This window comes from Balaenoptera physalus, assembly GCF_965194825.1.
Source record: "Balaenoptera physalus genome assembly, chromosome: 13".
Lineage (NCBI taxonomy): Eukaryota > Metazoa > Chordata > Mammalia > Artiodactyla > Balaenopteridae > Balaenoptera > Balaenoptera physalus.
In genome coordinates this window covers 93,600,257-93,613,517 of record NC_138892.1, presented here as the reverse complement: position 1 = coordinate 93,613,517, position 13,261 = coordinate 93,600,257, and the positions used below count along the sequence as shown (strand labels likewise).

The 13,261-nt window shown below is 37.1% G+C and overlaps 1 protein-coding gene and 1 long non-coding RNA gene across 3 annotated transcripts in view; one reads left to right on the top strand and one right to left on the bottom strand.

Annotated features, from left to right (window-relative positions):
• PIK3C2G (phosphatidylinositol-4-phosphate 3-kinase catalytic subunit type 2 gamma) overlaps positions 1-13,261 on the top strand; it is a 398,571-nt gene that overhangs the window by 80,075 nt on the left and 305,235 nt on the right. For both annotated transcript variants that reach the window (XM_082421031.1, XM_082421032.1), the window contains exons 7-8: positions 2,570-2,640; positions 6,987-7,050. In XM_082421031.1, the coding sequence (XP_082277157.1) occupies positions 2,570-2,640; positions 6,987-7,050 (135 nt within the window). The remainder of the gene's footprint in view (positions 1-2,569; positions 2,641-6,986; positions 7,051-13,261) is intronic.
• LOC309641242 overlaps positions 11,413-13,261 on the bottom strand; it is a 74,852-nt gene continuing 73,003 nt past the window's right edge. Inside the window, exon 4 of the long non-coding RNA XR_014252572.1 lies at positions 11,413-11,512. This is a non-coding gene — a long non-coding RNA (uncharacterized lncRNA). The remainder of the gene's footprint in view (positions 11,513-13,261) is intronic.

Below are 13,261 nucleotides of genomic sequence, written 5' to 3'. Positions count from 1 at the left end.
TTTTACTATTAAAAACTCTAAAACTTTATTAATGTTAGTTAAGACACTTAAAATTTCAAAAATTTACTCATGATATTGAAAATATTGAGGAGCATAGACATTGGTGTGTTATGTCAAAATGATGTATATGTTGCAATCTAATGCATCACACTTTTTGTTGTAAGCTTTTAATACCCATTGAGTAGATTAGTTTATAATTTCAATTGAAAACCTTGTATTTGAAGAAAATTTAAAAAAATAATATTTGCCTTGTTTTATAAAATATTCTTTCAGGAATAGACATAGTATGCTGATTAATTTAATATAACTGAGAAAGTTTATCAATTTGTGACCCTTCTTCATGGTCTGAATTGCTATATTTAAAATAAATGACCAATGATTTTTTTTCTTTTATATATCTACGGTAAGGGAATGGTGAATGGTCTTCTCTCTTATTATTTAAAATAATGTCAAAATTATCTATGATTTTCATAATTTCAGCTGTAAGCTAAACATTTATGAATAATTAAATTTTCTTTCTAGTAAAACAACATAAAATTGGCTTGATAATATTCTTTTTATATAATATTAGGAATATAACGATAGCTATCATTCTATTAAATTTATTGACACCATCAACTTTCAGTAGATATTTCAGAGTATTCTAATTGTAAAAGGCATTGCAAAGCTCAATTCATCTTAGATGGCTTTTCTATTTTAAACTCACTTCTATTACACTGATATATAGTGATTTAATTCATGTTCCATGAGATTATTCATAAAACATGTTGAAAGTCTTTAGAAATCATCCTATATTTCAAAATTTTTAAATTCCTGTCTTGATTAGAAGTGATGTGAATGGCTGAGACTTCTTAAAAAATTTTTTCTTCCTTTCTCTCAAGTTTGATCAAAAGTATTGCCAACATTGTAGACATTAATCGTAAAATTAAGATTTCTTTCTAGTTCAAGAAAACATTCACAAAACATTTACAGCAATAGATTTCTGTATGAAAAAAAGGGAAAAAAATACCTTAATGTTTTTCTTAAGACAAAGGTATGGCCCTCACCTTTGGAGAAAAGTAAATTGCACAATATATTCCATGGACAACTGCTCAAACTTTCCTCCAACCCTTTGAGATCCTTTAGATAAAATTTTTTTCTTGTAAGTCACTGTATGACAATGGACAATTCCCCCGCCCCCAAAAGTATCTCTGGAAGCCAAGTAAAGTGGTTTTTAAATGAATATGATTATGTTATTCAGAAAGATGCAAATAAGTCATATTATTTATATGCTGCTTTGGTTTTAACTTCTGAAATAAGGCAAATGCCAAATATTACACTTCAAATCTTAATACCTCTATTCTGGCTCTGGTTTTCACTCTCTATTTTCCCTTCCCTTTCACTGTCCTCTCCATGCCTAAAGTTTTGCTTTCTCTACTGCAGAAAAATTTGTCTTAACCACTATGACACTTTCAGATTTCATCAGCCAGTGACTCTAGAGGTAAATTCCTACTGAGTAAGCCTCATGTTTTCAAGTTCCTTAGCATTTCTACAAAGCATTCTTTTTTCATAGCATGCACTCAAGGTACTATAACAATAACCTTATTCTTTCCATGTTACTTAGCTTCCTTCTTCTTTCTCACAATACAACCCAATATAAAAATTAATTTACCTTTGACCTTAAGCCATGTAAAGGTTTTCCTTCTGATGTTTTCTATCAGAAATTCTAATAGGCAGTTTTAAAAATACATTCTGTGTGTACTGACATACAGGATTACATGCATCCCAGGCATGGAGGAACTCATTCAGCTGTCAAACTTAACGTCACTGTGTGGTGAAAAAGTGCAATTATGATGGAGTATATTTGCATTTTCTGCAGACTTGCATAGGGTTTTCATGGATGCCCATTCCAGAAGAGCTAATCAAGGAGTTATGATGTGAGAGTGTGTGTGTGTGTGTGTGTGTGTGTGCGCATGCATACATGTGGACCAGAGGACTCATATTTTAAGATGAGTAGTTCCTGCTCATCTTTCCAGAAAAATACAGTGCCATCTGATAACTCCTGGAATTTACACCTATCAGTAGTTGTCTTTCATTCGCATAATTGAATATTCATGAGATGGAAGGTTCTCTTACGCTGACGTTTTGGTGGCAAGGTATGGAAAATCTGAAAAAAGGAGGAGTCCATTCTGTGTCTGCCGGCCAATCTGGCAAGCTGTCAAGTCTTATACTGCCATGGATTCGTGGCCTAAATGTAAAGAAAATGTGCACGTATGTGGGAGAACTGGTGTCTGAAAAACTGCCTTCCTGCTGGGAGAAATTAATGTTTGACCTTGGTGATAGCAGTATGTTTTTCAACTATCCTTGGGGTTTATCCTCAACCAAAGCTCAGCTTTCTGTTTTACTTTTGAAAAGAATGCTTATACAGTTGAGGAGAGTCTTATAAGGTCTTTAAAACAAAGTATTAAAATGATAAATGAGAGTTATCAAAAGAGGTGAATAAAATGACAGCAGGAAGTTATGGACCTATTTTTATCTGGTATTCGTTCCTATTCACTCTATAAATATTAATATATTCTGCTGTCTACAGCCTGAAGATGACCACAGTCAGTTTTATCTGAACCAACTTCTAGAATTTATGCATATTTGGAAAGTATCCAGGTAAGACATTTTATTCCTGTTCCAAGACTACTTTCTGACTGAGTTCTCAAGTGCCAAATCACAATATTTTTCAGTCGATTGTAATAACTGTCCTTTCACTAGTACTGTGGAAGCTATTGTACTTTTAATAGATATCTCCCTTTGGCAAATTCTGTTAATAATTATCTATTCTTCACAGCTATTCAGATACATAGAAGAGCTGCTAACACCTTCCAGAACAATCTAACATTCATTTAAAAATATCTCTGCTACCGGTTATTACATTTTCAAGGATTTTTTTCCTCATTCATTTTGTAAATTTGATTGTGCATGTGTCACTAAGTTCTTTGTATAACTGAATTCCCATAGTTTGAAAGTCACCATCTCCTGCTTTAAATTCCTTTCTGGAACACCCTGAAAATAACTGGTACATTATAAACAGAGGAGTGTGACTTCAAATTGGAAAACTCAAGTGACAGCAAATGAACATATCCTAATTGAGTCTGATATCTCAACGTATGCATGTATTATTTGAAAGAACAGACCTATCAGGAAGCTAACCTGGGAGAAGATATCAGTGCTACAGGGTGCCTTTATCTGGAATTAAAGTTGTTCTGAGCTGAATGAGCAAAAAATGGAGTGTGGGAGGTATATGTCATAAATCTCTAAAGCACAGCCCGATATAAGAATGAGTTTAAATTGTTTTTAGTGACTATTAATAATAGCTATCACTTCCTGGAGTTGTAATACATTTTGTATACATCGTCACATCTAATTCTCCCCACAACCCCATAACAATACATATTATCTTACTTCAGAATCAAGGAAACTGAAGTTCTGGAAGGGTAAATAACTTGCCTGGGGTCCGCCGCTCAGTTTGTTAGTAGTAGGATTCACATCAGGGCTGTCTGCAATTTGCAAAGGCCACATTCTTTCATTAAACTATCATATCTTTCCATTTTTTTTTCCTTTTTTGTGTCTTTCTCTCCCCCCCTCCCCCCACCCCAGTATTCGGCCTCATACCATAAAATCATAGAATGGGTAAAACTTAGGAGGACTTTTGATATAATTTAATTCAAATTTTTACTGTATTGCTAATTACATGCATCAGATTGGTCCCCATCAAAATGGCATATTAAACAAAGGTTGTATTCCAAAATAAATTTATAAATCAACAACTACCACAACAACAAACGCAGAGAGAGGCATCAAACCTGACAAATTCTTTAAAAATTGGGGAATCCCTGGGAATCAGAGACCTGTTTTGAACTGTTCCGTGGAGGGTGGTGTCTTGTAGGTGGCTGCTACCTGGGGCACAGAGAGACAAAAGGAGGCTGTGAGTCCCATAGGATTTATTCGCTCACTTTTCTTTTTTTATTGTATTTTTTTTATTGAAGTATAGTTGACAGACAACATTTCTTCATTACTTTTCTTCTTTTTGTTGTTCCTCCAATTGGGTAATTTCAAGAAATCTGTCTTTGAGTTTACTGAGTCTTCTGCTTGGTCTAGTCTATCAAATTCTTCAGCTCAGTCATTGTATTCTTTAGTGCAAAGATTTCTGTTTGGTTCTTATGTTTTCTACCTCTTTGCTGAATTTCTCATTCTGTTCTTGTATTGTTATGCTAAGTGCATTAAATTCTCTTTCTGTGTTCCCTTGTGGTCCTCTGAGCATCTTTAGGACAATCATTTTGAATTTTTTGTCAGACAATTCTTGTATCTCCATTTCTTTGGGGTCAGTTGCTGGAAGTTTACTGTATTCTTTTGGTGGTGTCATATTTCCCTGATTCATTGTGATCTTGTAGCCTTGCATAGCTGTCTGTATGCAGGAAGAAGCAGTCAACTCTTCCAGACTTTATGGGCTGCCTTCAGTACGGGAAGACCTTCACCTACAGGCGAGGGCCAACTGGAACGTGCTGTGACCCTGGGCCTAGTGGTGCCAGGCACCAAGTGCAGGGTTGTGAGACAACGCCAGGTCGGGGGGTCGGGGGGCACGATGTCTCCTCAGCTCAGGTCACTGGGTCCACAGCATCGACAACCGTGTGGTCCTTGGTAAGCACTGTGGGGGGATCTGCAGTAGCTGCCAGGGCTGTTGCGATGCTCAGTGGTGCCTCCAGGTCCAGCAGCTAGGGACCAGGGCAGGCAGCAGCTGCTGCTGGAGCTGGTGGTGTACATACTCACAGCTCTGGGGGCCAGCTGCAGGCGCCTGTGGAGTGGCAGGGGCTGGCTGCAGACACTCATATAGTTGGGGGGTGGCGGGCAGGGCCAGTCTCAAGGGTGAGGACTAACTGTGGGGGCACTGGCAGCTGCAGGGATCCTGGCAGTTGGTGTGCACTTCTGTGGCTGCAGTCTCTCTCCATGGGCACGTGCATGGCAGTGAAAGCCAGTGACGAGAGTCAGGACAAGGGTGTTCAGGTGCACAGCTTGGGGGCTAGCTGCAGATGAGCCCAGTGGTGCAGACCAGTGACAGGAGAAAGGGCCAAATCTGCCCCAGACACAGCTGTGGGTATCTTGGCTGTCAGTGTGCACTCTCATAGGTGCCAGATCTCACCACAGATGTGTACATGGCAGCAGACGCCAGTGACAGAGGTCAGGCTAGTGGCATGCAGGTGCACAGTTGGAGGGGCTGTTGGAAGGGGTCAGTCATGGGGAATAGACTTGCACCTTGCACTTGAGCAGCCACTGAGGCCTGGGCTAGCTGCAGGTGTGGATCTCAGGGTCTGGCAGGGGCGGTGCAGTGGAGGAAAACAAAACCAATGAAATCTCCGGGGGGTCTGTGGCAGCTGTGTTGGCTGTTGGTTTCTTCAGTAGTGAAAGCTACTGAGGCTTTCTGCAGAGCAGGTGGCTGGGAACCATGGTAACTCCCACTGCATGGCTGATGCTGGTAGCCACTGCCCTTCTTCCTTGTTCTAGCCACCTTTATCCGTCTCAGCTTTGCTGGTCTCTGGGTGAGGTGAAAGCAATGCAGGTCCTTCATGCAGTGTCCCAAAAGGCTGGGGAAGCTGCTCGCTCACCCCACTCCTCTTTTCCAAGAGAGGGGAACTCGTTCTAGCAGGGGATTTCCCTCTTGGCACTGAGCAGTGCTGGCCTGGAGGATGGGATGATGCAGGCAAAATGAAGCTATTCTCTCTTCCCTCTTTATGGAATTATTCTCAGGGGTTTTTGTTTCCCACTGTGTTGTTGAAGTTTCTTGGGTGGTTTCCTGAGCTCTCCCCAGAGCTGTTTTTGTCCGTGGATAGCTATCCGTTGATCTTTGTGAGGAGAGAGAGGCTGGGATCTCTTATTGCGCCACCTTGGTAACCCCCAGGACTTTGCTTTCTGAAATACAATGCTACTCTGCCTGCCTTCCTCAGACCACTTTATGATGTGTCAAGACCAAGCATTAGAGGGCACAAGCTTTGATTTCAGTGTCCCTCTTCTCTGACTCGACTTCCTCTTAGAAGTTGGGCAAATCACATACCTTCATTGGTTCCTAGGAGTTTTCTACAAAATAAATATAATACCTAATAGAAAGGTGCTGAAGCATGTGAATTCTTGAGGGTTTTTTCTTTTTAAATTTTAGGATCAGGTTTTATATAAAAATCCTCCAATAGCCAAAATCTTTCACAGTTCCTTTCCTACACCTCCATGGACTTTTACATATTCTATGCATTTTGTCTAACTAAAGTGGTAACTTAATAAAGACTGAGAAGGCAGCTCCTGTAAAATATATTGGTGTGTTTTTAACCCTGTGTTTTGTGTTGTATGACTGATTATTCAATTCAATTAAGGAGTTTTCAGGACAAACAGGAAGGGAAAGTTAATAACATTTGGGAAAATAATTTTAAACAGTGAAGCCAAAAGAATCTCTGCTCAACTCATGTCTATTCCACCTAAGTATAGATAAAGCTGAAGCATTAAGAGAAGCTTAGAGAAAAAAGCAAAAATACCAGAAAACACAGAGGTTTGGTGTCAAAGACAACACCATTTATGATAAGTATATGTCATTAATTCTAAAAGCAATTCTCTGAAAAGTTTTGCATATTTAATATTTCTCAATTTATTTGTCATTATCTGCTTATGAATCCCTTTGCAACTTATATTTTAAATTGAGAGTAGTTTGATATAATGAACAGTCTTTCAGAGGTTTGGTTAAGTTGTCATGGATTTCTCTGGAGTTCTAAAGTTTTCAAATACGTTTGTAGTCTATCAAGTTATACCAAGTTTATAAGGCATCCATCTGAAATGACATTAAAAGTACGTCAACAGTAATCCTTTTTAAACCACGTTTGCTATAGAAACATGGACAAAGCAGAACTTGTGATAAATGTGCTAAAGTTAATATAAGTTTTCCTACCCAACTTTAACCAAAGTTCTTTTTTTCTTTCCAGACAATGTCTCTCAACAGTAATCAAAAAATATGACTCCCACCTGAAATACCTATTGAAAACCCAGGTATTAACTTTTGTTACTTCTTTAATTAATTCAATAAGATTTTATTAATTTTCTACTCTTTTTTCTAAAGCTTTGCAAGTTTCTGAAGCTACAAAGATGAATAAAGCAGGGGGTCTACACTTGAGTGACTTTCATTCTATCATGGCAAAACAGAAAAGTAAACAGATGTGTGTAATAAAGTGTCATAGGCACTATGAAAGACCTATGTGTATACAGGACACACAAAAGAGGGTTATCAATTTTACTTATTTGATCTGAGTGTTGAAAAATAAGTAAGCCAGCCAGAGAAGGAGCGTGGTAAGGAAAGTGCGAAGTAGGGATAACTTTAAGCATACAACAACATGAACAGAGCAGGTAGCAAAGAGCCTGGTGTGATTAGGAAACTGTATGTACTTTGCAATGGCTACAATTAGGGTTCAAGGTGAGAGCCTGGAAAAAAGACCAGATGAAAGTGACAAGCAGGAACCAAGTTACATAGGGTCTTAAGGACATTTTATGGACAATTTAATGATTTTCTAATTTATCAGCTGATGACATAGAGCCATTATGCAGGGCGGTAGAATGACAGATGGGTGATTATAGGACATTTCATTAACCCAAAGAAATAAGGAGGGCATGGACAAAAGCTCTACTATAGGGAAGGACAGGAGGAGACAGATTCACAACAGGTGAAAATCTGTAATTTACATGACTTGCTGAAAAACTGTGAGCAATGAAAAAACACAGTGTTTAGAATACCTCCAGATTCCTGGCTGCTGACTGACTGCATGGAGATGTTAGTTAACTAAAACAGTGAAGACAGGAGAAGCTAGCTTGGCAGGGAACATAATGGATTCAGTCCAAGACTACTGAGATTTGGCCACCTATTGGGCATCCAAGTTGTAGTCACCATTAAGCAGATCATTTCTTATAGCTTGTTCTTCCAGGGAAGGATCAGTCTTCCACAGATAAAACATTGTATGATTACAGAAAACGAGGTAAGAGAAAGTATTGAAAACAAGACTCCTTTTTCCATTAAAAAAAATGACTCGATATATATAAAAGGATATAGATCTTAAGTAACTACTCCTAATATTAAAAAACAGTAAAGGGTTCTGAAAATAATAAGTTATATTTCTTGATGTAGATACCAAACTCATACGTGAATTCCACATAAATATGTAAAGATATGGTGGTGACAAATACACAGCTCATAGTCCTTCCCAAATTGTAATCCTCTCACTCTAATTCCATTTTTCTTTCTTGAGCCTGGCCTGAATCTGGAAGTTTAAAATGTGGAATGTGAAAAGAATTCACAATTAAATTAAGTCTCATAAAAGTGTCATAATTACTACTTCTTTGTCATAGTCATTCTTTCTAGCATAGAATTTGAAATTTACCAGGTACCCAGGGCACATTAAGACTTCATTCCTAGATCATTTATGTCTCTTGACTAGACACAGATATACTTTTGAGGTTATCATAACTTACTTATGGATGAATTTTTAATTATCGAAATGTCTCAGTACTGCTCATGTATCATAGATATCTTTTTACAAACACACAAACACATGCACAAATTTTTGAGAATCTGTAACAGTTCTTAATTTCCAAATATAGAAGTTTGATCATACCACTTACATACGAAGCCTTCAATGTCTTCACTTTGAAAGAAACCATTTTTGAAAGAAACCAATTGTTCCAAAATGACTGAAAAGTTGGCAAAACATCAAAGAAATACTGTCTTTATATTATCACTGGCAAATAGTTATTATCACCCACATCTGAATTATTTTATAAATAGGCCACAGTGTCTGCAACTTTCCACATGAACTCCCCCCAAAACAATGAACTTTTTAAATGACATTCTTCCTACTAAGCATCAATAGCTAAATATCTAAGAAATGAGGACAGACTGTGATATTATCAATTCACAATTTTGCACTTTCTATTTGTTTGACAAGTGCATTAAGTAGCATTTCATCAGCCTTGAAAACAGTACCAATTTGAAGAATAATTTTTATATTTCTCAAACTTGGATTATTACATGATTTGAAAAAAAAAATAACAAGCAGGCTGAATAAATATGCCATGAATATTATTGAATAATATGGATAACTTAAATTTCCAAATATTTTATTTCCTCAGCAATGGCTATTAACATATTTTAGACTTGACATTTCAGATTGGGCATCCTAACTATTATGTTTGTTAAATGGCTGACTTTGTAAATAATATACATAGAGCTTTTTCTTTGGGCATTTTTTTTCCTCTCTTCTATTCTACTCATAATTAAGGAATGTTTTCTGTATTCATGCTATATTCTGAATTCATCTCTAACATTTAGGAGAAATTAAGAATAGAAGAAAGAGAAAGAATTTTCCCCTAAGGTATTACTTAATGCTTACTTAGTACAAATTACTGAACTATTTATTCACTGGAATCAACAGAAATCAAAGTCAGAACCATGCTCTGAAATTGCTGATGATCTAGTTGGAAAGACAGCATGTTCACATAATGCACATAGAGCGGTGTATGTACAGGACAAAGCAATGTAAAACCAGATTTCAATCTAGATGGAAGAATCAGCTTCTGATTCAAAGTTGCTTTTTCCTAGTAGCCTCTAGTGCATTGTCTCCAAAATTTTATTTAAATGCCAAGTAGGACCTTTAGAGACAGTAAGCAATGCCTATCACTGATGACAAACCTACACTAGGATCTAGTAACTGATGAACTAATTGTAAACCAGATGGATCTGGACTGAGAAAAATCTATTCATGCTTCAAAATGTAGTTTGGCTTCATGAAACATCTGCCTGGTATGAAATGAGCTAAAAGCCTCCAAACCCTTTACCATCAAGCCCATGGCTCAGAGGATGTACCAACTAGATAATCAGAAAAATATGGCATCTCTATTATTCGGGTATAAGTAATTCAATGAGGAAGGCAGAATAATTCTTAACTCACACTTTCCTCTCCTTAAGACCCAAATCCAACAATATTTAGCCTCTAGAGAGAGACCAAAAATTCCATTTATAAGGAGAAAGAAAGGGGGCACATAGGGATCTGATAATATATATTTACTTTTTTAGAACTGAAGCTTTCTTAGTAACAAGCAGATCAACTGTTGGATTTTCAGAAGTTTCGATATCAAACATAATTTAATCAGAGTGGCAGTAAAGACAGAATTTAGGAGCAGAGATTCCAAAGTCAGGTAAACGTATTTGCAAACCCTCTGCCACTAGGGAAGCTTTTATTCAGCCATCCTTGAGTTTATATTATTCATCACTAGAGTGAAGATAATAAAATAATGTGATGTTTTTTAAAATTAACTGAACAGTAGATGTAATGTGCTTAATATTATATAGTGGCTGGAAGATAAAAAATGTTCAAGAAAAGATAAGTACAAGTGTTATTTTATTGCTATTAGAGTTCTTATTTTTAACACTATTACTAAAGTAGAGGATTGTATAGGCTCTAGAAGAAAAACGCCACAAAACTGATTTGCATTCACAACAGAGTATAAGAGGTGGGAAAGGAGTAAAAAAATCATAAGAAGAAAATAGGGTGAAATGAATTGGTAACAAGGACCAGCTGAAAGGTCACAAAAGGAGAAGTCAAAGACATGAAGGAGATAAAGTCAGGTTACAAAGGAAATAAAACACCTTTGCAGAACTGGAACCTACCTTAGCAGAAATAAAGGGCATATTGAAACTACTAAAAGTCAAACCTATGTATAGAACACTGCCAGACATGAAGAAGAAGAAAACTGAAAGATCTTCAATAAGGAAGATAATCACTAAGCAACATAATCTGCATTCCTAGTGAGATACAGAATTAAAGGTTTTTGTCAAAAGAATGACATGATCTGATGATTTAAGATTTGTGCAGTGAATTATATAATATACGAAGAACAAACACACACACACACATACACACACTCCCATTAAAGAAGAAGAACTAAGCAGACAATCTTATTACACAATAAGTTTGGTACAAAATATTGCCAATATCATAGCATCTGCTTTTACACCACTTCATATCTCTTTTCTTCTACAGAAGAGATATCCTTTGGTGAAAAGCCATGTTGTAGCTTTTCTTTGCCATTTCAGCACCAAAGTATGCATCCATTATCAATACAGGCACCTCAAAGATATTTCAGATTCAGTTCCACGCTACCACAATAAAGTAAATATGGCAATAAAGTTGAGTCACATGAATTTTTTTTTCATTTCCCAGTGCATATAAAAGTTATGTTTACACTATACTGTAGTCTATTAAGTGCATAATAGCATTATGTCAAAAAAAACACAATGTACATACCTTAGTTAAAAAATAATTTATTGCTAAAAAAATGTCAACCATCATCTGAGCCTGCAGTGAGTTGTAATCGTTTTTGCTGATGGAGGATCCTGCCTTGATGTTGACGGCTGCTGACTGATCAGGGTCGTGGTTGCTGAAGGTTGGAGTGGCAGCAGCAGTTTCTTAAGATAACAATGAAGTTTGCCACATTAATTGACTCTTCCTTTCATGAACGATTTCTCTGAGGCATGCAACGCTGTTTGACAGCATTTTACCCACAGTAGAACTTCTTTCAAAATTGGAGTCAATTCCTCTCAAACCCTACCACTGCTTTATCAACTAAGTTTATTTCATATTCTAAATCCTTCATTGTCAGTTCAACAATCTGCACAACATCTTCATCAGGAGTAGATTCCATCTCAAGAAACTACTTTCTTGGCTCATCCATAAGAAGCAACTCCTCATCTGTTCAGGTTTTATCATGAGATTACAGCAATTTAATCCCACCTTCAGGCTCCACTTCTAATTCTAGTGCTCTTGCTATTTCTATCACATCTGCAGTTACTTCTTCCAATGAAGTCTTAAACTCCTCAAAGTCATCCACGAGGGTTGGAATCAACTTTTTGATTCCAACTCCTATGAATGTTGGAATCCTATGAATGTAGATATTTTGACCTTTTCTTTTGAGTCACAAATGTTCCTAAGGGCATCTAGAATGGTGAATCCTTTCCTGAATGTTTTCAATTGACCTTGCCCAGATCCATCAAAGGAATCACTATCTATGGCAACTATAGCTTACAGAATGCATTTCTTAAATAATGACTTAAAAGTCAAAATTACTCCTTGATCCATGGGCTGCAGAATGGATGTTGTACAAGCAGATATGTAAACAACATTAATCTCACTGTACATCTTCATCAGAGCTCTTGGGTGACCATATGCATAATATCAATATTTTGAAAGGAATCTCTTTTTCTGAGCAGTAGGTCTCAACGGTGGGCTTAAAATATTCAGTAAACCATGTTGTAAATAGATATACTGTCATCCAAGCTTTTTTGTGCCATTTATAGAGCACAGGCAGAGCAAATTTTGCATAATTCCTAAGGGCCCTAGGATTTTCAGCATGGTAAATGAGCATTGGGTTCAACTTAAAGTCACCAACTGCATTAGCCCCAAACAAGAGAGTCAGCCTGTCCTCTGAAGCTTTGAAACCAGGCATTGACTTCTCCTCTTTAGCCATGAAAGTCCTATGTGGCTTCTTCTTCCAAGAGAAGGCTGTTTTGTCTACATACATTGAAAATCTGTTGTTTAGTGTAGCTACCTTCATTAATTACCTTAACTAGATCTTCTGGATACCTTGCTGCAGCTTCTACATCAGCAATGCTGCTTCATCTTGTACCTTTATGCTACAGAGACAACTTCTTTCCTTAAACCTCATGAACCAAGCTCTGCTAGCTTCAAACTTTTTTTCTGAAACTTCCTCACCTCTCTTAGGCTTCTTAGAATTGAAGAGTGAGGGCCTTGTTCTGGATTAAGTTTTGGCTTAAGGGAATGCTGTGGCTGGTTTGATCTTCCATCCAGACCACTGCAACTTTCTCTGTATCAGCAATAAGGCTGTTTCGATTTCTTATCATCCCTATGTTCACTGGAGTAGCACTTTTAATTTCCTTCAAGAACTTTTCCTTTGCATTTACAACTTGGCTAACTGTTTGGTGCAAGAGACCTAGCTTCTAGCGTGTCTCTGCTTTCGACATGCTTAATGTCAAATGATATCCTCACTAAGTGTAATCATTTCTAGCTTTTGATTTAAAGTGGGAGATATGCAACTATCCCTTTCACGTGAACACTTAGAGGTTATTATAGGGTTATTAATTGGCCTAATTTCAAATTTTTGTGTCTCAGGGAAGAGGGTGGCCCAAGGAGAGGGAGAG